The sequence below is a fragment of the Rana temporaria genome, chromosome 11 (genome assembly GCF_905171775.1).
Source record: "Rana temporaria chromosome 11, aRanTem1.1, whole genome shotgun sequence".
NCBI classification, from domain to species: Eukaryota; Metazoa; Chordata; class Amphibia; order Anura; family Ranidae; genus Rana; species Rana temporaria.
The window spans coordinates 128,976,198-129,000,384 of record NC_053499.1 but is presented as its reverse complement, the minus strand read 5'-3'; the positions used below and the strand labels follow the sequence as shown (position 1 = coordinate 129,000,384).

General features: G+C 43.1%; 1 protein-coding gene across 1 annotated transcript; it reads right to left on the bottom strand.

Annotated features, from left to right (window-relative positions):
* Positions 1-711: 711 nt before the first annotated feature.
* On the bottom strand, positions 712-18,594 carry LOC120917668 (inactive hydroxysteroid dehydrogenase-like protein 1). Its single transcript, XM_040329124.1, has 4 exons — positions 18,021-18,594; positions 11,281-11,539; positions 7,142-7,587; positions 712-973 (listed from the first exon to the last, which is right to left on the bottom strand). Exons 2-4 carry the CDS (start codon positions 11,537-11,539, stop codon positions 869-871), a joined length of 810 nt encoding a protein of 269 aa, XP_040185058.1. The 5' UTR covers positions 18,021-18,594; the 3' UTR covers positions 712-868.
* Between the last annotated feature and the right edge of the window lie 5,593 nt (positions 18,595-24,187).

Here is a 24,187-nt window from a genome sequence, read left to right as displayed (position 1 = left end):
CTTAGTAACAGTAAAAGTAAGTGAATTGAGCCAATAATGATGTTGAAGATATGGATAATTCTAAAAAGAAAAAATATGAACACAATGGGCCAGATTCACGTAGAATCGCGGCGGCGTAACGTATCGTAGATACGTTACACCGCCGCAAGTTTTCATCGCAAGTGCCTGATTCACAAAGCACTTGCGTGAAAACTTATGCCGGCGGCCTCTGGCGTAAGCCCGCGTAATTCAAAGGGGCGTGTGCAATTTAAATTAGGCGCGCTCCCGCGCCAGACCTACTGCGCATGCTCCGTTTTGAAATTCCTGCCGTGCTTTTGCGCGAAGTGACGTCATTTTTTCAAACGGCGACGTGCGTAGCATACTTTCGTATTCCCGGACGTCTTACGCAAGAAAAAAAATTGAAATTTGACGCGGGAACGACTGCCATACTTTAACATGGGCTGTGTAAAGATAGGGCAGCTAAAACGACGACTAACTTTGCGACGGGAAACTAGATTAGCAGCGACGTAACAAACGCGAAAAACCGTTGTGGATCGCCGTAACTACTAATTTGCATACCTGACGCTGGTTTACGACGCAAACTCCCCCCAGCGGCGGCCGAGGTATTGCATCCTAAGATCCGACAGTGTAATTCAATTACACCTGTCGGATCTTAGGGCTAACTATGCGTAACTGATTCTATGAATCAGTCGCATAGTGAGGAAGACCCTAAAACAGAGATACGACGGCGTATCAGGAGATATGCCGTCGTATCTCTTTTGTGAATCTGGCCCAATATACTTTGGAATATAAAGAGGAAATATAAGTATAGAATATTGAGGATTACAAATCTTTTACATATTCAACAGTGGAGAAATTTGGTGGATTTTTATAACTTCACTGGTTTTTGATTGCGCACCATGCGAGCGCTGTTGCAGAGAAACGTAATTATTGATACCCAGAGCCATTCCGGAATCCAATAAGATAACAACAACTGTGGAAACAAATTTAAACAATTAACAATTTAGTACTAGCTCACCTCCTCCTTAGCAATGCAAAATCTATTTTGTTTTTTGCATCCACATCTGATGGACAGTCCGAAACTCTTTTACAGTTGAACCTCAGATTACGAGCATAATCTGTTCCAGGAGTATGCTCGTAATCCAAAGTACTCGCATATCAAAGAGCGTTTTTGCATTGAAGTCAATTGAAATGAAAATAATTTGTTCTGCATTGACTTTAATGGGATGCAATACCGAATGCGGCCAGAGGTGGGGGGCGCCAGAGAGCGCCGTAAACGTCCGAAAAGGCCCAAGGACACTTTGGCTCGTTTCCTGCGCCCCCATACCTCAGGCCAAATGAGGTACTGCAGGCCAATGTTTGGCTTTTCTTGGCTCCTGCGCCCCCCTACCTCAGGCCAAATGAGGTACTGCAGGCCTATTTTCGGCTCTGCTCGGCTTCTGTGCCCCTGTACCTCAAGCCAAATGAGGTACTGCAGGCCTATTTAGCTTGAATTCTGCTTGTCTTGCGAGTCAACACTCGCAAACCGAGTCAGAACTTAAGAAAAAAGTTGTTCGCAAATCAAAACGCTCTCAAACCAAGTTACTCTTACACCGAGGTTCCACTGTATACTTAAAGAGTAACTCCACTTTTGTTGAGAAAAACATTCTCCTCTGGGTGATCTATGTACATTTCAGGGATTTCAACAAACTTTGTTGCAGATTCCTACCATTTGATTATTCTGAAAAAATTACATGTGTGTTTTTCTGTGTCCATGTTAATAGTGAATCTAATTTATCATTCACAATAAATGACACCACAATGCAGATAGAACAGCTACTGTACATTGCCATGTTTTGCAGAAATACATGTTTTAGTGTGCATTGCAGCAACGCACAAATGTGAAGGGGCCCTGTGAGATTTTTTTAATACTATTCTTATGGCCTGATGTGGCTAGAGTCACACTATTAACCCCCCTGGCGGTGTTCCCGAGTCTGACTCGGGGTTAGAATTTGTGCTAGGATCGGTAACCCCGAGTCAGACTCGGGCTCGCCTCGCTGGATCCACAGGCTTGGTTTACTTACCTTGTCCCTGGATCCAGCGATGCCACCGCGCTGTGTGAGCGAGCGGGACCTCGCTCGATTCACACAGTGTCCTCCTGTGCCGCCGATCTCCGTTCCCTGCGACGTTACGACGCACGGGAGCGGAGAACGGCGCCAAATTCAAAAACGTAAACAAACACATTACATACAGTACTATAATCTTATAGATTACAGTACTGTATGTAAAACATACACACCCCCCTTGTCCCTAGTGGTCTGCCCAGTGTCCTGCATGTACTTGTATAAAATAAAAACTGTTCTTTCTGCCTGCAAACTGTAGATTGTCCATAGCAACCAAAAGTGTCTTTTTATGTCAAAAATGGTTTTAGAACAGCTAGAAAACAGCGATAATAAATTATAATCACTTGCAGAATTGTGCGATAGCGATTTGTGGGGAAATTCGTCATAAAAAAAAAAAAGTAATGACAGCGACAATTCTGCAACTGAGCAAATTTCAGTGATTTTGAGTTGATTACAATATTGAATAATTTTTATTATAATTAAATTATTATTTGTTATAATTATTTATAATTATTTATTATATTATAATTTATAATTTTTATTTTTTTTAAATTCATACCCGGGATGCCTACAAGACTCTTGTTTGGTCAGATTTAAGTGAGTTATTCCTAAAAATTACAGGCCTACAGTATAAAACGCCAAATTTCCTTGCAAATATTGGTACCGCTTTCAGCACCTTTTTTCTGAAAGAATCATACCGCCAGGGAGGTTAAAGACTAGAGATGGTCCTGATGTTTGAATCGAACGTAAGTTCAACTCGAACATCGGGTGTTCGTTTGTTCGCAGATGAACTGGACATATGGGGCGTTTGCGGCAAATTCGAACACCGTGCAGTGCCCCATAATGCACTGCGAGGTCGCAATGCATTGACGGCTGCCGATTGGTCAAAGCATGCACCTGACCTGCATGCTTTGGCCAATCACAAGGAGGCAGGGTGCCTTTGGCCAATTGCTCAGGGGGCTAAGTCAACGCCCCACACTATATAAGGCTGCTTACACGGCGGCCGTATGTAGTGTGATACGTGGAGGAGAGTGAAAGAACTTGAGCTAGATTATTATTATACAGTGTAGTCAGTGTAGACAATAGACAGCGCAGGCGTCAAAACGTCACTTCCGCCCATAGCTCTTAAAGGGACATAAAAAAAATTATTGCATTTTAATGTAAATATGAGATCTGAGGTCTTTTTGACCCCAGATATCATGTTTAAGGGGTCCTGTCATGCTTTTTTCTATTACAAGGGATGTTTACATTCCTTGTAATAGGAATAAAAGTGACACAATCATTTTTTTAAAAGAACAGTGTAAAAATGTAAAATAAAAGGGAAAATAAATACGATTTTTTTTTTAAACGCGCCACATCCCGCCGAGTTTGTGTGCAGAAGTGCACGCATAGGTGAGTAGCGCCCGCATATGAAAATAATTCTATCCCTAGACCTTCTCTGTAACTCAAAACATGCAACCTGTAGAATTTTTTAAACGTCGCCTATGGAGATTTTTGAGGGTAAAAGTTTGTCGGCATTCCACGAGCGGACGCAATTTTGAAGCGTGACATGTTGGGTATCAATTTACTCGGCGTAACATTATCTTTCACAATATATAACTTTACTGTTGTCTTATTTTTTAATTAAAAAAAGTGCTTTTGTAAGACCGCTGCGCAAATACGGTGTGACAAAAAGTATTGCAACAACTGCCATTTTATACTCTAGGGTGTTAGAAAACAAAATGATATATAATGTTTGGAGGTTCTAAGTAATTTTCTTAACTTGTAAACACCAAAACTCAGAAAGAGGCCCGGTCCTTAAATGGTTAATAAAAGGAATTGCCAAAAACTGTCTATTGTGGTTTTTACTTTTTGACATTTTTTTTTATGACACTTTTCATCCAGATTCCGATAAGCCCCCCCACCCGCAGACCCCGACAACAAATGGCCAGGGTTGTCAGGACGAGACCCTTGTCCCCATCAACATGGGCATGTGGCCTGGTATGGTTTGGGGGGGGGGCGCTCACTTGCCCCCCCCCCCCATTCTGTCCTCCAGGCTGCTTGCTAGGATAATGGTTCTGGTATAGATTTTGGGGGGAATCCAACGGCTTTTTTTATTTGTATTTTTTTGCCGAGGCGTTCCCCATGCCGATTTTTTTTTCTTGATTTTTCATCTGTTTTGCCAGAAGTTGGCAATACATTACAGCCGCAAGAAAGTTTTAATTACATTTTTTCCTTTAGAAATTACATTTTTCTGCGGCACTGTTCTACACATTGCACAGATGCACCACTTTACAGGCAGACTAAGGGCACCCCCCCAGACACAATATTTAAAGGAATATTTCATTTTACCCGGGTTCCCATACACTTTTTATGGCAATAACTTGCAGATAAGCCTTTAAAATGAGCACTTTAGATTTTTGTTATGTTCGTGTCCCATAGACTTTAATAGGGTTCACATGTTCGCTAGAACTTTTTGCCTGTTCGCATGTTCTGGTGCAAACCGAACTGCGGGGGGGGGGGGTGTTCGGCTCATCCCTATTAAAGAGTAGGGATGAGCCGAACACCCCACGGTTCGATTTGCAGCAGAACATGCGAACAGGCAAAAAATTAGTTCGAACACACGAACACCGCTAAAGTCTATGGGACATGAACATGAAAAATCAAAAGTGCTAATTTTAAAGGTTAACCACTTAAGGACCGGACCAATATGCTGCTATATGACCCAAGGGGTTTTTACAATTCGGCACTGTGTCGCTTTAACAGACAATTGCGCGGTCGTGCGACGTGGCTCCCAAACAAAATTGGCGTCCTTTTTTCCCCACAAATAGAGCTTTCTTTTGGTGGTATTTGATCACCTCTGCGGTTTTTATTTTTTGCGCTATAAACAAAAATAGAGCGACAATTTTGAAAAAAAAAATATTTTTTACTTTTTGCTATAATAAATATCCCCCAAAAACATATATAAAATTTATTTTTTTCCTCAGTTTAGGCCGATACGTATTCTTCTACCTATTTTTGGTAAAAAAATCGCAATAAGCGTTTATCGGTTGGTTTGCGCAAAATTTATAGCGTTTACAAAATAGGGGATAGTTTTATTGCATTTTTATTAATTATATTTTTTTTACTACTAATGGCGGCGATCAGCGATTTTTTTAGTGACTGCGACATTATGGCGGACACTTCGGACAATTTTGACACATTTTTGGGACCACTGTCATTTTCACAGCAAAAAATGCATTTAAATTGCATTCTTTATTGTGAAAATGACAGTTGCAGTTTGGGAGTTAACCACAGGGGGCGCTGTAGGATTTAGTGTTCACCTAGTGTGTGCTTACAACTGTAGGGGGGTGTGGCTGTAGGAATGACGTCATCGATCGAGTCTCCCTATATAAGTGATCACTCGATCGATGCAGCGCCATAGTGAAGCACGGGGAAGCCGTGTTTACATACGGCTCTCCCCGTTCTTCAGCTCCGGGGAGCGATCACGACGGAGCGGCTATAAACAAATAGCCGCGCCGTCGTCCCGGATCGCTCCCCGAGGGAACCCGACCGCCGGATGTAGCGGGGGGGTCCTGATCTGACCCCCGACCCACACCTAGGCAGGCACGTACAGGTACGTTGATGTGCCTGTCCGTGCCATTCTGCCGACGTATATCTACATGCGGCGGTCGGGAAGTGGTTAATATGCTAGATTCAGCAACAACATACGGCGGCGTATCTCCAGATACGCCGCCGTAATTTCAAATCTGCGCCGTCGTATCTTTACGCCGATTCTCAAAGGCAGATACATTTAAAAAATAGGCTTCCTCCGCCGTTTTTTACGGGAGCAGTGATTTAAATAATGCTTAAACCCGAACATAAAGCTTATCCCTAGTGAACAAGTGCTTACTGAGGCATTACTGTGCTTGTTATGTTCAGTATTTCCGTTAAAGTTAAAGCAGAGTTAAAGCAGAGTTTCAGTTGACACTTACCTTCAAACGAAGCCCGCGCCTTCCGCTGTGCCATCTTCGCCCCTCTTCTTTGCGGGGCCGCGGACTCCGACTCTGTGACTGCCCGGAGCCGCCTGACGTCACTCCCGCACATGCGTACGGGAGCTGTCGGTTATGGCACACGCTGGGGAAGAAACGGCACGGAGGTCTGTTTCTTCACAGCACATGACGGCATTAGCGCACTGCAAGTGAAATATCTCTTAATCGGTGCACGTTTAGGAGATATTTCCACTATCTATAGGTAAACCTTGGGTATGTGAACATAGCCACCTTCTCCTGTTCATCCCGGGGATGGACTACACATCTTCATGCAGACACATTCAGCTCTATTAGGAATTTTACTACACATAGAGCATTATTATCAAATTAACGACACTGCTCGCTCTGCACTACTAGCAGTGAGGTACATCAGTGGAGGTGAGGCAGCATACAAGGGACAAAAAGAGGCCTGAAAACAATACCTATGCCGCGTACACACGATCGGACATTCCGACATCAAAACCATGTGTTTTTTTAGACGCATTGTTCACTCAAATTTGTGTTGCATACACACGGTCACACAAATGTAGGAAATTCTGAACGTCAAGAACGCGGTCACGTACAACACTACGACAAGCCGAGAAAAATGAAGTTCAGTGATTCCGAGCATGCGTCAAATTGGTTCTGAGCGTCGGAATTGGCTACAGATGATCGGAATTTCTGACAAGAACTTTTGTTGTCGGAAAAATTGAGAACCAGCTCTCAAGCATTTGTTGCCAGAAATTCCGAGAGCCGAGTCCGATGGAGCCTACACACGGTCGGATTTTCCGACAACAAGCTCACATGGAACATTTGTTGTCGGAAATTACATGTGTACGCGGCATTAGAGATTTTTTAAACAAAGAAAAAAGAGTTTAGTGCCACTATATTGAAAGCTTCAGCTTTCAAATATTTAAAAAAATATTGAAATATAACGTTAAAGCCTATATGAGATTATAGTAATTGGGTTTACATACAGTACACTTTAAATGAAGGCATTAGTCAATTATACTTCTTATTTTCCAGCAGTTAGTCAGGTAGATACTTTACCTTGGAAGATGCATACATGTTCATTAGAGGGGTGGGTTTGCAAGAAGTTGCAGAGGACACATTGACAATGGCTCCTCTCTTCCTCTGTACCATCCCTGGGAGAACGATATGAACCATCATGACAGCTGCGGCAATGTTGACATTAATAATTTCCCATAGTTTTTCTTCTGGAACCTCTGTAGTGATCTGTGGATACTCATTGTACGCTCCAACATTGTTAACTAAAATACCCACTTCTACATTTCTCAGAGCCTCCTTAATATGCGGATAGACTTCACGTCCCAGGCTGAAATCAGCCACTATGAACTGAGTTTTTACTTTGTAAGTCGCAGCAATGTCTTCAGATACTTTCTTCAGTTTCTCAGGGTTGCGGCTAACCAGGATGATGTTCATACCATGACTTGCCAATTCCTCTGCGTATGCTTTACCAATGCCGTCTGTGGCTCCTGTGAAAAATAAATTATAGGGCGCAGTGATTTATAGAGACTGTGTTAGGCGGTGGTTCATTATCGTGTAATATACAAGAATAGTCTGCTGGACATACTAATGCTACACTGAAAAGACATCCATAACTACCTCCTGCGTGCCATATAGACAAATGATGGCGGGTGGAATGCTCTGTTGTTCTGGGATGACATCAAATGACGTCGCCCCAGTCTGCCTGAGGGGGCCAACTTCCTCCCTATGTACAGCTTCAACTCAGATTCTCCACTCTTCGGTACTGGCAGTCTCCTAAAAGATGCAAATTCCCCTTATAGGCTAGGAACTCTTAACCACTTTAGCCCCGGGCCTGTTTTTCAGATTCGGTGTTTACGAGACTAAAACATTTTTTTTGCTAGAAAATTACTTAAAACCCCCAAACATTATATATTTATTTTTTCTAACACCCTAGAGAATAAAATGGCAGTCATTGCAATACTTTTTGTCACACCGTATTTGCGCAGCGGTCTTATAAGCGCACTTTTTTTGGAAAAAAATCACTTTTTTAAATAAAAAAATAAGACAACAATAAATTTGGCCCAATTTTTTTATATATTGTGAAAGATAATGTTACGCCGAGTAAAATGATACCCAACATGTCAAGCTTAAAAATTGCGCCCGCTCATGGCATGGCGTCAAACTTTTACCCATAAAAATCTCGATAGGCAATGTTTAAAAAATTCTACAGGTTGCATTTTTTGAGTTACAGAGTAGGTCTAAGGCTAAAATTATTGCTCTCGCTCCAACTATCTCGGCGATACCTCACTTGTGTGGTTTGAACACCGTTTTCATATGCGGGCGCTACTCGCGTATACGTTCGCTTCTGCGTGCGAGCTCGTCGGGACGGGGCGCTTTAAAAAATTTTTTTAGGGGTTTTCGCATTTATTTTTATTTATTTTACAATTTTTAACACTGAAATAAAAAAAATAAAAAAATTATCACTTTTATTCCCTTGTAATAGAAAAAAGCATGACAGGTCCTCTTAAATATCAGATCTGGGGTCAAAAAGACCTCAGATCTCATATTTAGGCTTAAATGCAAAAAAAAAAAAAAAATTTGTAAATGTAATTTTTTCAAATGACAAAAAAAATGTTGCTTTAAGACACTGGGCGGGACTGACGTTTTGACGTCACTTCCGCCCAGCAGAGCTATGGGGACGGGTGAAGGAGATTTTTCCTTCAGTCTCGTCCCCAGTCACCAGCCGAACGGTCCCGATCGCCTCCGCCGCTACCGACGGCTACGGTAAGCAGCGGAGGGTGCGGGAGAGCGGCGGGAGGCCCTCTCCCGCCACCGATAACGTCGATCTCGCGGCGAATCCGCCGCGGAGACCGCCGTTATCGTGTACCGGACCGCCCACTGAAGAGATGAATATCTTGATTGTGGCAGCAGCTGCTGCCGTTACCGAGATATTCATCTTTAAAGTGATGACGTATAACGACGGTGGGCGGTCGGCAAGTAGCTAAGCCCTGTACACACAGGCCAGAATCTCGTCAGGAAAAAAACATTGTTTTTCCTGACGAGATTCTTGGCAAGAATCTCTTACCGCCTGAGTGTACAGACACTCCTTTCAAAAGAACCCGTGGTACAACGAGCATGCGCTCCTCACATTCGATGCTGTTGCCGCCATCTTGCTGCACCCTACCGATGCCTAGGAAGCTACCGCGCATGCGTCAAAGTCATTTCGAGTCAGTTCCACGGCGACAGGTAAGTATACACACTCTTGGGTTTCTCGGCAGGAAAACACTACTGAGAATCACAACGAGAAAATAGAGAACATGTTTTCTATTTTTCTCGTTGAGATTTTGGGCAGTTTTCTCGACGAGAAACCTGAAAGCCTCGTTCACACGCTTGGTTTACTCGGCAAGCAGTTTTCTTGCTGGTTCTTGCCGAGTAAACCGAGCCTATGTCCCTTGTAGAAGTAGGACAAAGTGTTGGTTGTGGACTGCCTCCTGAAGTACCTCCAGCTCCTTTATAGACACGGATTCCAATTGTACCTTCTGCAGGAAATACTATACCACCTGGCTGCTTATTCACCAGCCCACCTGGCTGCTCCTCTTCACCAGTCCACCCTATTGACCCTCCTCACTAGTCTACCCGACTGCCCTTCTGGAGATCTCCCAGGGCAAGGAGGTAAGATTTGAGCACTACGCTATCTTCCAGAGAGACTTGCTACCTATGGCAGTCTTTTCCCTTGTATGTATCTTGCCCCATGCTGCAGTACACTGTCGTCTCCTGGCTCCCGCTGCCCCTCAGGAAAGCCTCCTCCAATCTCGCCTATGGTAGAATCCTTCCAGGCCAGGCCTTAAAACTCCACACTTACCCCTATCTAGGAAGCAGGCAGGCAGGCAGCATGTACGGCAGCTTCCCCCCCCCCTGTGGTGTGGACCATGGTGGCTTCCGCCGTGTATCCTACTTCTCCTCCACCAAGGCGTCCAAAAGTATCGCCTGACCTTTCAGATAATCGGGAAACGGGTATCAGACACAGGCTTCCTGATTGGCGAAGAGGCGATTCAGTGTTAGAAAAGCAAATATTAATTTGCTTATCTAACACACCTGGGTGGGGTCTGAGTGCAATGCTCTGTGCCACAAGTCCACCCTATTTTGAAGCCTATTAGAGCCTCTGGCTCTAATTAGGTGCTTCAAAAAACACCCTGCCGCTGTAATTCATGCGCCTGGCATCCTGGGTGTCCTCTGGGCCAAACAGAAACTCACACTGTAGAGAGCATGCATCAGCCTGTCCTCAAAGATATTTCCCGGAAGATGTCAAAGAACAGGAAAAGATCAGGTGCCCACACAACAGCGCTGCAGGAATGAGGTAATTAGAGGATTTTTTAAAAACAAAATAGAGTGGCATGATATATATGATTTATGTGAATGAATTATGCCAATTAATACTTCTCTGTTTAATATCGTTTTAAAGAGGAAGTAAACCCCTAAAGGGTTTTACTTCCTCTTTGTTTCCCTGCAAAGGTAAAGCATAATTGGCTACTATGCATCGCATTGTAGCCCATTATGTGTCACTTACCTAAAACCGAAGCCTGCCATGTCCCAAATTTTCTCACCTCCACGAATCGTCCATCTTTCAACCTCTTCCTCTGATTGGCCAGAGCCTTGATGATGGCATGTGCGCAGGAGCCTCCAGTCATGGCACGATCACCTTTAGAAAATGCATGATCACCATTTCTAAAGGTTTCTAAAGTGCGCCTGCGCCAATGTCTACGGCACATGTGCCGATGTCTACGGCACATGCGCAGTAGACATCGGCGCCCGCCCTTTTTGCAAATAACTCCCAAACCGTGGAGGTTTAGGAGATATTTTGAGCTTACCTGTAGGTAAAAGTGGTTGTAAAGGGTTTACAACCACTTTAAGCAGCAAGCCCTTTGTCTCTCTGGCCCTCTGAGGTGAGGCTTCATCCAGGCCAGATGCTAGAAAATGTATTGAAAGTTGTTTATATCAGAGAAGTCACTGAAGACTTCCTAGCATACTACAGACATTTCTCAGGAGGCTGCACGCAGGGTTCAAGTGTCCTTGGCACCACTGTTGTGTCTCAGCAATGCAGAAAGACTGTTAACAGGTCACCATCTTATGTCAACAAATACAAGTAAGAAATAAAACATAATTCAGTTACATGCTTTTATATTTCAGATCTTCTGACTCACCAGTAACTATAGCCCATTCTCCATACTGTCTGATATGCTTGGTCCTGCTTAGAAAACAAGGAATGGCATATTGCTGTATCATTGAATACCAGAAGTGAAGAAATCTGGAAACATTCCATATGATGAAACACCCTCCAACTACAGCCAGGATCTCCATGTGACTGGAATAGAGCTGGAACATGCCCTTGGATATCAACACAGGGATCTTATACATCTCATTCACTATCTCTGTCACTCCGCTGAAGCCGAATCCTTCCATCTGAAATAATAAAAGTTTAAATGGAAAAAAGAAAAACTAGAACTGTAATGTTGGCTACAGCAACAAATCCCATTACAGTTTTTGTGAAAAAAATATATATTTAAAAATTCCTTTTTATGCCAAACTTTTAAGACAGTGAACCGATAAAGAAGAAAACATGCTGTGAATGAAATATAAAGATTGTGTAGCACTACCCCCGAAGGAGCTGCTGGCTTAGATTTGGGCCTACCGTTACCTTACTGTTCCTTACGTTCGTCTCAGGGGTTCTCCTTGAAGAGTTATCTGGAAAAAATAAATGTCTGCACCAACACAAAGTTTCCAACACATTCCACATTCCAGGAGGGCCCTCAGGTGAGGATTGGAATACGAACTGAAATGGATATCCCCTGGCACAACTCCAGGGCAACCTAAAACTGCCTCTGACCCAAATTGTGAAAGCATGCAGAAAAAGAGGAACAGTCTGCTTCCTTCAGTGTCCAGCCGCAAAGACAGTGCATCCCTGTTTAGTTAACAAACCTCTGTTGGTTATAGTAAATATAATTAATCCAATCTACTTTCTTAGTTGAACCCTCTTTATCCCATGACTAAATTACATTTTGTAAAAGCAACAATCTTACCAGATTACTGTATTTTTCTTCTTACTACACTTTCAATCATAACCATTTTAATTTTGCAAAAGAACATTAATTTATATTGGGCTTTCCTAAATATTTTATTTCTGAAAGAAACGTATTCATGTTGATTTACACTATTTTTCAGAACCAATCATACAGTATGATCGACTGAACCAATTATGCTCTGTCACACTATGACTGTTAAACAACACACTATTCCAACGTCCACTGCAATTCCTAAAGTGTATGGTGCTCCAATCAACAACAATTCACACGTGTTAGGCCCTGTACACACGAGCGGATATCCGATGAAAACGGTCCGCCGGACCGTTTCCATCGGACATTTCTGCTCCGGATTTTTATCTGATGGGCTGTACACACCATCAGATCAAAATCCCCACGGAAAACATACGCGGTGACGTGTCCGCGCCGTCGCGGCGACGATGACGCGGCGACGTGCGCGACCCTGGAAGGTAAATACTTCCACGCATGCGTCGAATCACTTCGACGCATGCGAGGGATGGGGATCGGTCGGACTTATCCGGTGAGTCTGTACAGACGACCGGATAAGTCAGACGGACAGGTTTCCAGCGGATAGATTTCTTAGCATGCTAAGAAATTTTTATCCACTTGAAAAACAGTCGGCTGGACAAATGTCCGCCGAAAAATGTCCGCTAGGCCGTACACACGACCGGATTTGTCTGCTGGAACTGATCCGCGGATAAATCCTAACGGACAGATCCGGTCGTGTGTACGGGGCCTAAGGTGCTCCAATCCAGGTGACCCTGTTTCCCCCAGCCTCTCACCTTAGCTGGCTTGTAATCAAGCCTCTATAAATCCACACTGGCAGCGGCTCCTGAATAGCAGTGTAACCTTTACCATAGATGGATGACTCTTAGCTAACTTTTAAACAGGCCTCTTTAAATCCACACTGGCAGCGACTTAACAACCTTTACCATGGACGGATGGCTCCCAGCTTTTATTCTCCAAAACACACTCAGTATACTGCTCTGCAACCTGCATCCAATAGAGCTCGGTGCAGTCAAAGTATTTTTCTGGCCAGAAGGTGCTGCACCAATGCAGAGCAAGGCAAACAAATCATACTTGAAGAAAATGAATGAATGTATGCAAGAGAAATATTTTTAACCTTCCACTGCTGTTTTGGAGAATAAAAGCTGGGAGCCATCCGTCCATGGTAAAGGTTGTTAAGCCGCTGCCAGTGTGGATTTAAAAAAGGCCTGTTTAAAAGTTGTTTTTGCACAGAGACTCAGGCCCCATACACACCATAGAATCCATCCGCAGATAAATCCCAGCAAATGGGTTTCAGCGGATAGATCCTATGGTGTGTACACGCCAGCGGATCTTTATCCGCGGATATATCTCCCCTGGGATGGATTCCAGCAGATCGGATATTCGCTGACATGCACAACAAATCCATCTGCTGGAATCCATCCCAACGGATGGATCCGCTGGTCTGTACAGACTCACCGAATCCATCCGTCCGAAGGGATCCCCCGCATGCGTCGTAATGATTTGACGCATGCGTGGAATTCCTTATATGACAGCGTCGCGCACGTCGCCGCCTCATAATCGTGGCGACGGCGCGACACGTCATCGCCAGAGGATTTCGGCGCGGATTTCAATGCGATAGTGTGTACACACCATCGCATGAAAATCTGCCGAAATCCACGAGAGGATTTATCTGCGGAAACGGTCCGCTGGACCGTATTCGCGGATAAATTCTATCGTGTGTATGGGGCCTTACAGTTGCAGACAGCAGACACCTACATTGCCTATATTGTGTGTTTATTCACCGAATATTTATGCACAAAAAGCATTGCACTATTGATTGCACATAGCACTTTATTAACTATTAATTATTGTTAAGTAGCAAGCGCCTCAACACCCCTCATTTTTATAGTAGAGACTATTGTCTCTAGAATAAAAAAATAATAATAGTATAGTGCTATGAGTGAGACTACCCAAAACACAAGAAACGTGTAATAATTTTCATCAAGACAAATTAATGTGTTATAAACAGTTCAAAAAGAGTGCACAAATGATATAAAGTCAAATATTTCTTCACAATGCCTTGTAGTGATAAGTAAGAAGAGCTTGTGGATCACTACGACTCTTTTCAAATAATCACACCATGCGCCTTAACCAGGGGTCAAGTCCTGGGGAAAAAAGTGTGGGAACCCCACCCAAAAAATAAAAATGATACGCTCATATGCATAATTACTAAACCGCATGTTTTATTTTTTTCAATCCACTGTACCTTAGTAATCCTTTAAGTTACTGTCCGCTTCCTGTATATGGATTCATCGGGTAGTGTGCGGGTATTCCGTCACTTCCTCGATGCCGCAATGTCTCCTGGGAGCTTTTGTCATTGTTCCCAGGAGACATTGCGGAGGTCTGCCGCGAGTTATCGCAGGACTTTGAAAGGTTCGCCTGCCCCTGACAGTGACTCGAGCTGGGCATCGCCGCTTAGTGCAGGATTGGCTCGGGCGGCTCGGCTGCTCTGGACTGCTCTAGTCCTGCAAAGGGAACTGCGTTCCTGCTGTGAAAAAAGTGCAGGGATGCCGTTCCCTCAGGACTTGAGCCCTGGCCTTAACATATACACAAATAAATGTGCTCACCCCTTCATAGACCTCCACATTATAAGAGGTCACAAAGCACCAGATGTATAACCCCTACTTTAGTTTTTCCAGGGCCTCCCCACCAACACACCGGATGTTTCCTTTCTTGAGAGAAAGATATATCAAATCTGTTCTCTATCAAAAACGCTTATAAACGCAGAAAAACGTGCATAAACGCGGCATTTGAAAGTGGCAAAATTTACGTTTTTAAATGTTGGTTACTATTTGTCAAGTTCCAGCATTCTGTAGAGGTTTTCAAAGGTCCTGTGTACATGAAGCCTGATGCTGTGTACACACAACCGTTTTTCATAACGAGAAAAATGCCATTTTTTAAATTGGTCGTTTTCAAACGGTCGTGTGTAGGCTCCAGAGCTTTTTTCTCATCAAGAAAAATGGCCTTTACAAATTTAGAACCTATATGGGGTGGGTGTTGCTGGCGCAAATGAAAAAAAAACAAAACAAAATTGTGCTATATTAATGGGTTTGCTGCAATCAAAAAAAGGTGCAAGACACTTTAGAGTGTCTCATCCAGGATGAGATAAGTGTAATGTATGGATTGCGCTACCCTGAGGACGCAATATACCTTGTGAAATGCGTAGAGACTGCTGACATCTACGGAACAACACGCTGACTGTAAGACAGGCGTAGAGGGAACACGAGAGAGGAACGGCTTTTTGTCCTTCATATGTTTGCATACACGGCTGGAGAAGCTTGGTGCCGGCATACGGGCACAACCAAATGTGAGTGCAATATATGCTTTGATTTAAAAAAAAAATTTTTTTTACATACTGCACTATGAGGGGCACTATTTTTCTGTGAGTTTTTATAGAGAAAAAGAGACCATACTAATATACCCAAGACACCTGACATTTGTGGAGACGCAAAAGAGGAGTGGTTATCCTGGAAATGAACCAAAGGCATTTATTAAATGTGATCTGGTGAGTGGCCATTTTTAACGGTGACGGGACTATCACGGAAGTGGTGAAATTACGTTGTGTTTCAACACCTCACAGGAGAAGCATTGATTGATTATGAGCACCTGGTTAACATTTTGGGACTTTAAAAGGAAGATGATCAATTTAGAAGACCTCTATTCAATTTTCATATATATAAATTTCTATCACATATATATATATAATTATATAATTTTTTTTGTTGTCATTATATATAAAAAAAATGTTTGTTTTCGTGGCAAGGATCTTTTGAATTTAATATAGGGGAACGCACGTTTTTTAAGTGCACTATTTAATATATGTATGGTACGCATATGTATGTGTTTTTTTACACTGTTCTGAGAGGAATATTTACATGTGAGCACTTGGTACACATTCATATACACATATACCTGTATGTTTGGTGGATTGTCAATAGGGGTGATATATATAGGGGCCAATAATCGTAATTATTGCCCAGAACTAGGTGGATATAGACCAACCACCAGGGTAGCGCAATCCATACATTACACTTATCAAATTTAGAACCTGCTCTATTTTTTCTCTTGGTTTTTCACGTCGTAAAAAACGGTCATGTGCCATAGACTTTAATGGGGTTTGCATGTTCACTAGAATTTTGGCCTATTCGATTTGTCCCAGGTTCCTCTTCCACCAGTACAGCGGTAGCCAGGCACACAGCAGTATTCAGTGAATAGTCTAGGGGTTGCTTTAACGGTAATCATAGGACACTCTTCACTCTGCAGCTACTTCTTAGAACAGTCCCCTTAACAATATCTCAGGGAATCAACAGCACTGAAACACCATAAGAAATGTTCCAGGCGAGGCCAACCTTAGTATTAGTGCACCAGGGGTGAACAGTTGCTGATTTGCTTCAGCCCATGATATTCTGGAATCTTCCAGAAGGCAGGGGGGAGCAATAAAACCTGCCACCAGTGAAGCCCAGAACAGCCCAAAGCAATTACACACTGATCCACTGATTACCAAGAAGCTCAAAAATAACTAAATTTACCTGATAAATAATGATGATAGCATCAATCTAGGAGGGTGCTTCATCTCTAAAGGTATAGGTGGTTGTGGGTGTGTAGTACTGTACAGTGATTTTGTGATAAAGGAACAATCGTTTAACCACTTCATCCCTGAAAGATTTTTTTTGCAATACGGCACTGCATTGTTTTAACTAACAACTGCGCAGTCATGCAACGCTGTACCAAAACAAAATTGACGATCTTTTTTTCCCACAAATAGAGCTTTCTTTTGGTGATATTTAATCACCTCTGCGGTTTTTATTTTTTGCGCTATAAATAAAAGAAGAGCAACAATTTTGAAAAAAAACACAATGGGGGTTATTTACGAAAGGCAAATCCACTTTGCACTACACTAAAACTGTGGCGGCTGGTTGGGAAGAGGTTAAATAAAAAAAGTTTAAATTGATTATGTGATCTATGTGATGTCCTTTATCTGATAAAATTATTAAGTAAGCATATAAAGTCCTATAAGAGGCTACTAGATTGATCAGTAAATATCAGATGGACTTGGCTGGATTGTATTGCTCAAAGGCTGGCCAGCTTGGATATCACAAAGGATGGCCACCACCTGAGGGGCTTCATCAGATGCACTTCATTGTACTTTGGTGAAGGGGAAATAAATGACTGCTCCAGACATCTCAGGATAGCTAGCTACACTAGGCTGCCAAGACATCAGAAAAAGGAGATAGATGATGAATATTTGGCACTGTAACTGAAATATCTAACATGTTTCTGAAGAAAGGGTCCCTTTTTCAGGGCTAAAAACATACATATATCAACACTAACAGATTTGTTAATGATGTATAACTATAAAATTGAACAATGTAGATTATCAATAATCAAATAATTTTAAAGGAAAAATGTCAAGGATATATACACATATACAGTATATGCAGTATATACACACATGCACAAAAAAGCACATTGTACTAACAAAACAACTATAAGAAATGTCTATCAAGGACATTTTTAAACATGGCATTTGGTGTTCCCCTCAAAGAGATGTTTTGATAAAGAGCAACTAAACACATATTCCCTTAAAATAATCAGGACCTAAAGATAATTTCATAAAGAAGCTTACTAATATTTGAAAATATTCAATATTGTAAATTTTTTAAAAACATCAATCATATCTTTTCATTTTGAGAAGTGTATACACAATGATAACTTTCACTAGTTTGTAAAATGTATTGCATTGTAAAATAATCATAGGGATGACTCTATATAGACTTTATAGTAGTAGTAAATACCTGAAAGATAGAATTTTGTCAAATAAGGTTCAGTAAGTAGCTGCGGTAAGGAGTATATTTTTTAAAAGCAAGTTACCTTGAAAATGGGGGAAATGGGCAGAGACTTGAAGAAGGAGGTGTTACAACATGTCATATGTATTAGCAGGTAAATTAAGCCTAGGGGGGTTCAAAAGGAGGTGTTACAACATGTCATATTTATTAGCAGGTAAATTAAGCCTAGGAGGGTGAAAAACTGTCAGCGGTGAAGAATGGCAAAGGTTGGCAAAGAACAGCAAACAACAAACAAGTCTTTGCAGATATATAAATGAAAGAAAAACTTAAAGATGAGAACAATTACATAATGATTAAATGAATAAACAGCTTATATAAAACAAATTAGTAAAAAGCACAAATAAATGTCATCAATAACAAAGCTCTTTGAACAAACATCTGCAGAGGCTACAAATTTGTACCGTGACTAGAAGAAAATTCCTAAGTGGTCATGCTAATACAGCTAATATTAAAACAAATAATGAATGATGTAACATGTAATAAGAACCATAAAGATATAAGCAGGCCCGTCGCTACAGGACAGGCAAAACAAACAATTGCTTGGGGCCCAGAGCTGGCATGGGGCCCCCAACTTCCCCTTTCCAGGCTGTAGCGTGTCCGAGCTCCTCTTCTTTCCTCCTGTCAGTCCGGCCGAGTACCGCGCGGTACAGGAGATTCAGTGTCCTGTTCCCGGCCGGACCGACAGGAAGTGCACACTGAGTGCTCACTTCCTTTTAGTCCGGCCGGGAACAGGAAACTGAATCTCCTGTAGCGCAGGGACCCGGCCGGTGTTCTGCCGAATAAGTTCTGCCCTGGGAATAAGGACCCCCCTTACACGAGCTCACTGGCACACTGGCACAGCCGGGTGGATGGAAAGTGATCACAAAATGGTAAAATATGAATAAAAGCAAATGTGGCAAGCATAAAGATGCTGCCATCTTTATGCTTCGCACATTGCTTTTATTCATATTTTACCATTTTGTGATACATTTTATTGGCTATATTTACACTGATTTGTAAGATATTTTTATAAATAAAACTCATTGGTTGATCTACACCATATTGAGCCCTCTTTTATATTTCATGCTATGCTGGGGCACTAGTGATTCATCTTGCCCCACCATCACCTCCTCCATCCACCCGGCTGTTGGTTTTCTGCTTGCTGTGGTTCTGCGCTGTGCGTGCGCGGGGGGCCTCCATGTCCATTTTGCTTGGGGCCCCCTAATTCCTTCAAACGGTCCTGGATATAAGTATGCCCTGGGTGCCCTGGGTCTGATAAGAGACTAATATAATACAAGTTAATCTATTGTCTATCATCTCCTCCACCAGCCAAGCCACCCTGATTGACCCAGTCCCTGCTGCCCAGTGGTGGGGATTTTTTTTTGTCAGAATTGTGTTCTGTGTAGCTATGGGCCTTAGAGGCAAAACCTGAACAGATGTACAGATCCAGTGAATGGTCTTAAAAGTTGTGCCTGACCAGAAAACGCTTGTGGTTGATCTAAGAGTTGACCAGGCAGCTTCTTGCAGTTATGCCTATTAGAATGGGGGCGAGAAATCCTAACAGGCCTTTACAGAGTACAGTTACCTGGGAAACTTGAAGCTCGCCTGTTTCATCCAAAAGTGCAGAACACTGACTCAGAGAGCTCAAGCCAGACAACTGAAAGGGACTCCTGCATCAGCAACCTCGGTCACCATAGGGGTAAATTTCTTCACTGCCCTGGGAATCTTTTTGACTAAGTGTGACCAGGCAAGTGTTGTCCATTTAGGAGCAGGTTATATAAAGCTAAGACTCTTCTCTGGGGCACAGCCGGTTCCCAATGGAGAAGAAGAGTACAAAACTTGGATGGAACGGGCCATGCAAGATGTGGAAAAATGGGACATCCCGGAAGCCAAAGGAAACAACTAATAACTAAGGCCTCGTACACACAATAGGATCGCCAGAGGACAACGGTCTGAAGGACCGTTTTCATCAGTCCAAACCGATCGTGTGTAGGCACCATAGGTTATTTAACCTACGGTCAAAAAATGAGAACTTGCTTTAAAATTGAACCTATGGACTGGTAACCGATAGGTCAAAACGATCGTTAGTATGCAAAAGCATCGGTTAAAAACCTGCGCATGCTCAGAGGCATGCGCGGAAGCATTAAACTTTGTTTTTTTTCAGCACGTCGTTGTGTTTTACGTCAGCGCTTTCTGACATGATCGTTTTTTTAACTGATGGTGAGTACGCACGACGGACCATTAGTCAGCTTAATCGGTTAACCGATGACAACGGTCCTTCAGACTGTTCTCATCGGATGCACTGATCGTGTGTACGAGGTATAAGAGTTTGAGGGGAGCCACTGTGGAGGTCATTAGAAACCTCAAATACAGCTTATTACTGCCTTCCTATCTTACAAGATGAATTTCGCCAAACACAGAAAGCTTTTCACTTGATCTATCAGTTTAAAGCTAAGCTCCAGCCCCCCCAACAAAAAAAATAAAAGTTACCAGCTACAAATACCATAGCTACTCACTTTTAATATCAGGACATTCACCTGTTCAGGGATCCCTCAATGTCAGCACCCCAGCCTATTTTTTAATCCTTTCCTTGTAAGGGAAACCGGCAGTGAAGCAAACAAGCAGATCTTCCCCTTTTGGGTGGAGTTAAACTTTAAGCATGCATTTCAGCATGGGAATAAATGACTGTTTGGGTACACCAGGCAGCTAAATAAGATGCTATACTAAATTATCCTTAACCACTTAAGCCCCGGACATTTAGGCAGCTAAATGCCCAGGCCAGGTTTTGCAATTCGGCACTGCGTCGCTTTAACAGACAATTGCGCGGTCGTGCGACATGGCTCCCAAACAAAATTGGCGTCCTTTTTCCCCCACAAATAGAGCTTTCTTTTGGTGGTATTTGATCACATCTGCGGTTTTTATTTTTTGCGCTATAAACAAAAATAGAGCGACAATTTTGAAAAAAATTCTATATTTTTTACTTTTTGCTATAATAAATATCCCCCAAAAAGTCAGTCGGAAAGAAAGAGAACAGATTCTCTATCTAAAGTCTGTCGGACTTCCAACAAAAAAGTCAGATGGAGGATACACACGGCTAGGAACTAGGAACTTGTTTTAAAATTATCTGATGGTTAACTAACCGATAGAAAAAACGTTCGTCTGTGGGCACGTCCATTGGTTAAAAATCCATGCATACTCAGAATCAAGTCGACGCATGCTCGGAAGCATTGAACTTCATTTTTCTTAGCACGACGTTGTGTTTTACGTCACCGCGTTCTGAAACGATCGTTTTTTTTACCAATGGTGTGTAGGCACGAGTGATACAGTGAGCGGCTATGGCTGCTCTCTGTATCACGGGAGAGCGCCCGCAATTACTCACCACCGTGCGAGCTCTCGCATGACTGTAGTCAGTACTTGCCGGGAGGACCAGAGACAGCCGCAGAGGGACCCCAGAAGATGTGGATCGGGGCCACTCTGTGCAAAACAAACTGCACAGTGGAGGTAAGTTTAACATGTTTGTTATTTTAAATGACATTTTTTTTTTCCCTTTTTTTTTTAACCATAAAATTCCAAGTTTATTGAGATGTAAAAAAGGTATACATACAAATAAAACAGTGGACCAACATCGTCCAACAATTTTGTTAGTAAAATGGTTACAGACCGTCTTCACAATGTGTACAAGGCCTTGCATACATGGGCACATCAAAGACCATTGGCAAGCAAAAAAAATTATAAAAAATTAGGAAAACCCGAAAATAATACAAAGGTACACCCCCACAGTCCAACTTGAATCAAGCATATACAGTGCAGAGGAACTTTCCTAATCGATACGCCACCCCCCCCCCCCCTCTCGAAACCTAAGTGCATTGTCTTGTGTTAACTCAGACCGTACAGGTCTCACCGTCCTCCAGCCACCTCTCCCATACACTGGAAAACTTCTGCGGTCGCCCCCTGTGTATATATATCATCTTCCTATACTGGAGAGTAGCATTCACCTCCCTTTTCCAGTCCCTCAGTGTCGGAGCCCTCGTCTGCATCCAGGCCTTGGCCACTACCTTCCTGGCCAGGAATAGCGTTTCATACATAAAGATAGTCTGATACTTGTCTGCTTCTACATCTTGTAGCAATACCAGAAGGCACAACTTTGGGTCCATGCCCACCGGGGATCCCATATTATCATGAAGAAATTGAGTCACCTGCAGCCAGTAAGCCTGCACATCTGGGCAGTTCCATATCAGGTGATAAAACAAACCCGCATCAGATGCACACATGGGGCACAAGAGGCTTCTTGTGGTTTGGAACTTCGCCAGCCTCAGGGGTGTAATATATGCACGGTGAATTATGTACAATTGCGTCAATCTATCCGAGAGTTTGGGGGAAGAAGTCTTAACCCCCTCCAGAATCTCCCCCCAGTCTGTGTCGTCTATAGGGCCCACATCCTGTTCCCATTTTATCTTAGCCGCCTGTGATACCCTGCCAATTCTACGCTGTCAGACAACATAATAGATATTAGACGTGAGCTTGGCTGAATCTGCTCCAAAGATCAAATCCAGCACCTGCGGAGTCCTCAGGTCAACAGTGACAGACTCCAGCTGTGTTCTGATCGCATGCCTAAGCTGCAGATACCTAAAGAGGAATTGTGGTGGGAGCGAGAACTCCTCCCTGAGACTTGAGAAGGACTTGAGACCGGAACCTGTCAGGACCTGAGACACATACAGCACCCCCATATGACGCCCAGAGCCCCGGATCTGGCACTGTGCACAGCTCGGGCAGAAATCCATTGTTCCATAGCGGAGTATAAGAGTGCATATGCGTCCGAACCTGTTTCTTAAGGGCAATATCCTAAAGATGGGCCACCGCCTCTGCTAGAATCTACGTGAAGATTCTTGGACTTGCCGCTAGCCCAAAGGGAAGTGCCTAGAACTGCCCTGCCAGTGGAAAACTCCTTCCTGGGAAAGCCAGGTGTTCTTTGAAAATCGGAACATGCATCTCTGAGATCCAGGCTGGTCATAAAGACATGTGTGAGTAAAAGCCTTGGTAAAGCTGTTTTTTTGGAACCGGAACCTGTTGTTCTACTAGTTTCTGAATGCCGTCTAATAGGGCTTTCTTTTTTAATGCTTCCTTGGGAAGATGTGTTAACGTGACCATAGGTGGGGGCTCTGATGAGAATTCTAGGCAATAGCCTTCGCTGATTAGACTGATGATGTAAGGACTGTCTGAAATCTTCTCCCACTGAGGAATGAAGTCTGCCCCCTACCCTGATTTTGGCGTCACTTGGGATCTTTTGTGTTTTGGCCTGGAGAGGAAAAGAGCAAATTACCCTTTTCCCTGCCTCTACCATAATCCCACCTTCTGCTGGGTTCCTTCTTGGACCTTTGTTGATTTTGTCTCGGGGGGTTTGAAAAAAAATTCTGACTATAGAATTTGTGTTTGATGGGAAATTTCTTCCCTTTTTCTGAGGACCTGGACAATACATCATCAGGGCCTGAGCCAAACAAGGATCCAAATGTTTTGCTTCCTCTTCCTTGAAGGGCAACCATCTCTTCCAGGTTTTAGGACTGACCAATATATGTGCACAGTAAGCAAGTGGTTAAAGGGGGCTTCAAGATTCTGACAAGCACCCCCATGTTGAGGGCATGTGGTATGGTTCGAGCGGGCTTGCTCATCCCCCAATATTTCTGGCCTGTCAGGCTGCATGCTCGGATAAAGGTCTGGTATGGATTTTGGGGAGGCCCCCACACATTTTTTTTATTTTACTGTGGATCTACCCTTAAAATCCATACCATACCTGAAGGGCCTGGTATGGATGCTGGGACCCCATGATGTTTTCTTTAAAAGAAAATCATTGCTGCCATTTCAGCTGTCAGCGGTAAAATCACTGATGAGTTGATGAGTCATTGATTGTTAAGGACACGACGGCCGGCTTCCCAGGAGGCTCCTTAACAACCAGCTATTATTCACACAGAATTCAGAACAGTCAATCGGCTTAGAGGACTTGGAGGGACTCTAGGACTCCAGGCTACCTATGCCACTGAAGAAACCTCCACACAGGATAAGATGTGCAGGGGGTTGGTTAAAGGTCAGGCTATGGTATTTCCCTTGCAGCAGTTCCTAAAAGACATGGTTCTTCAGGAGTG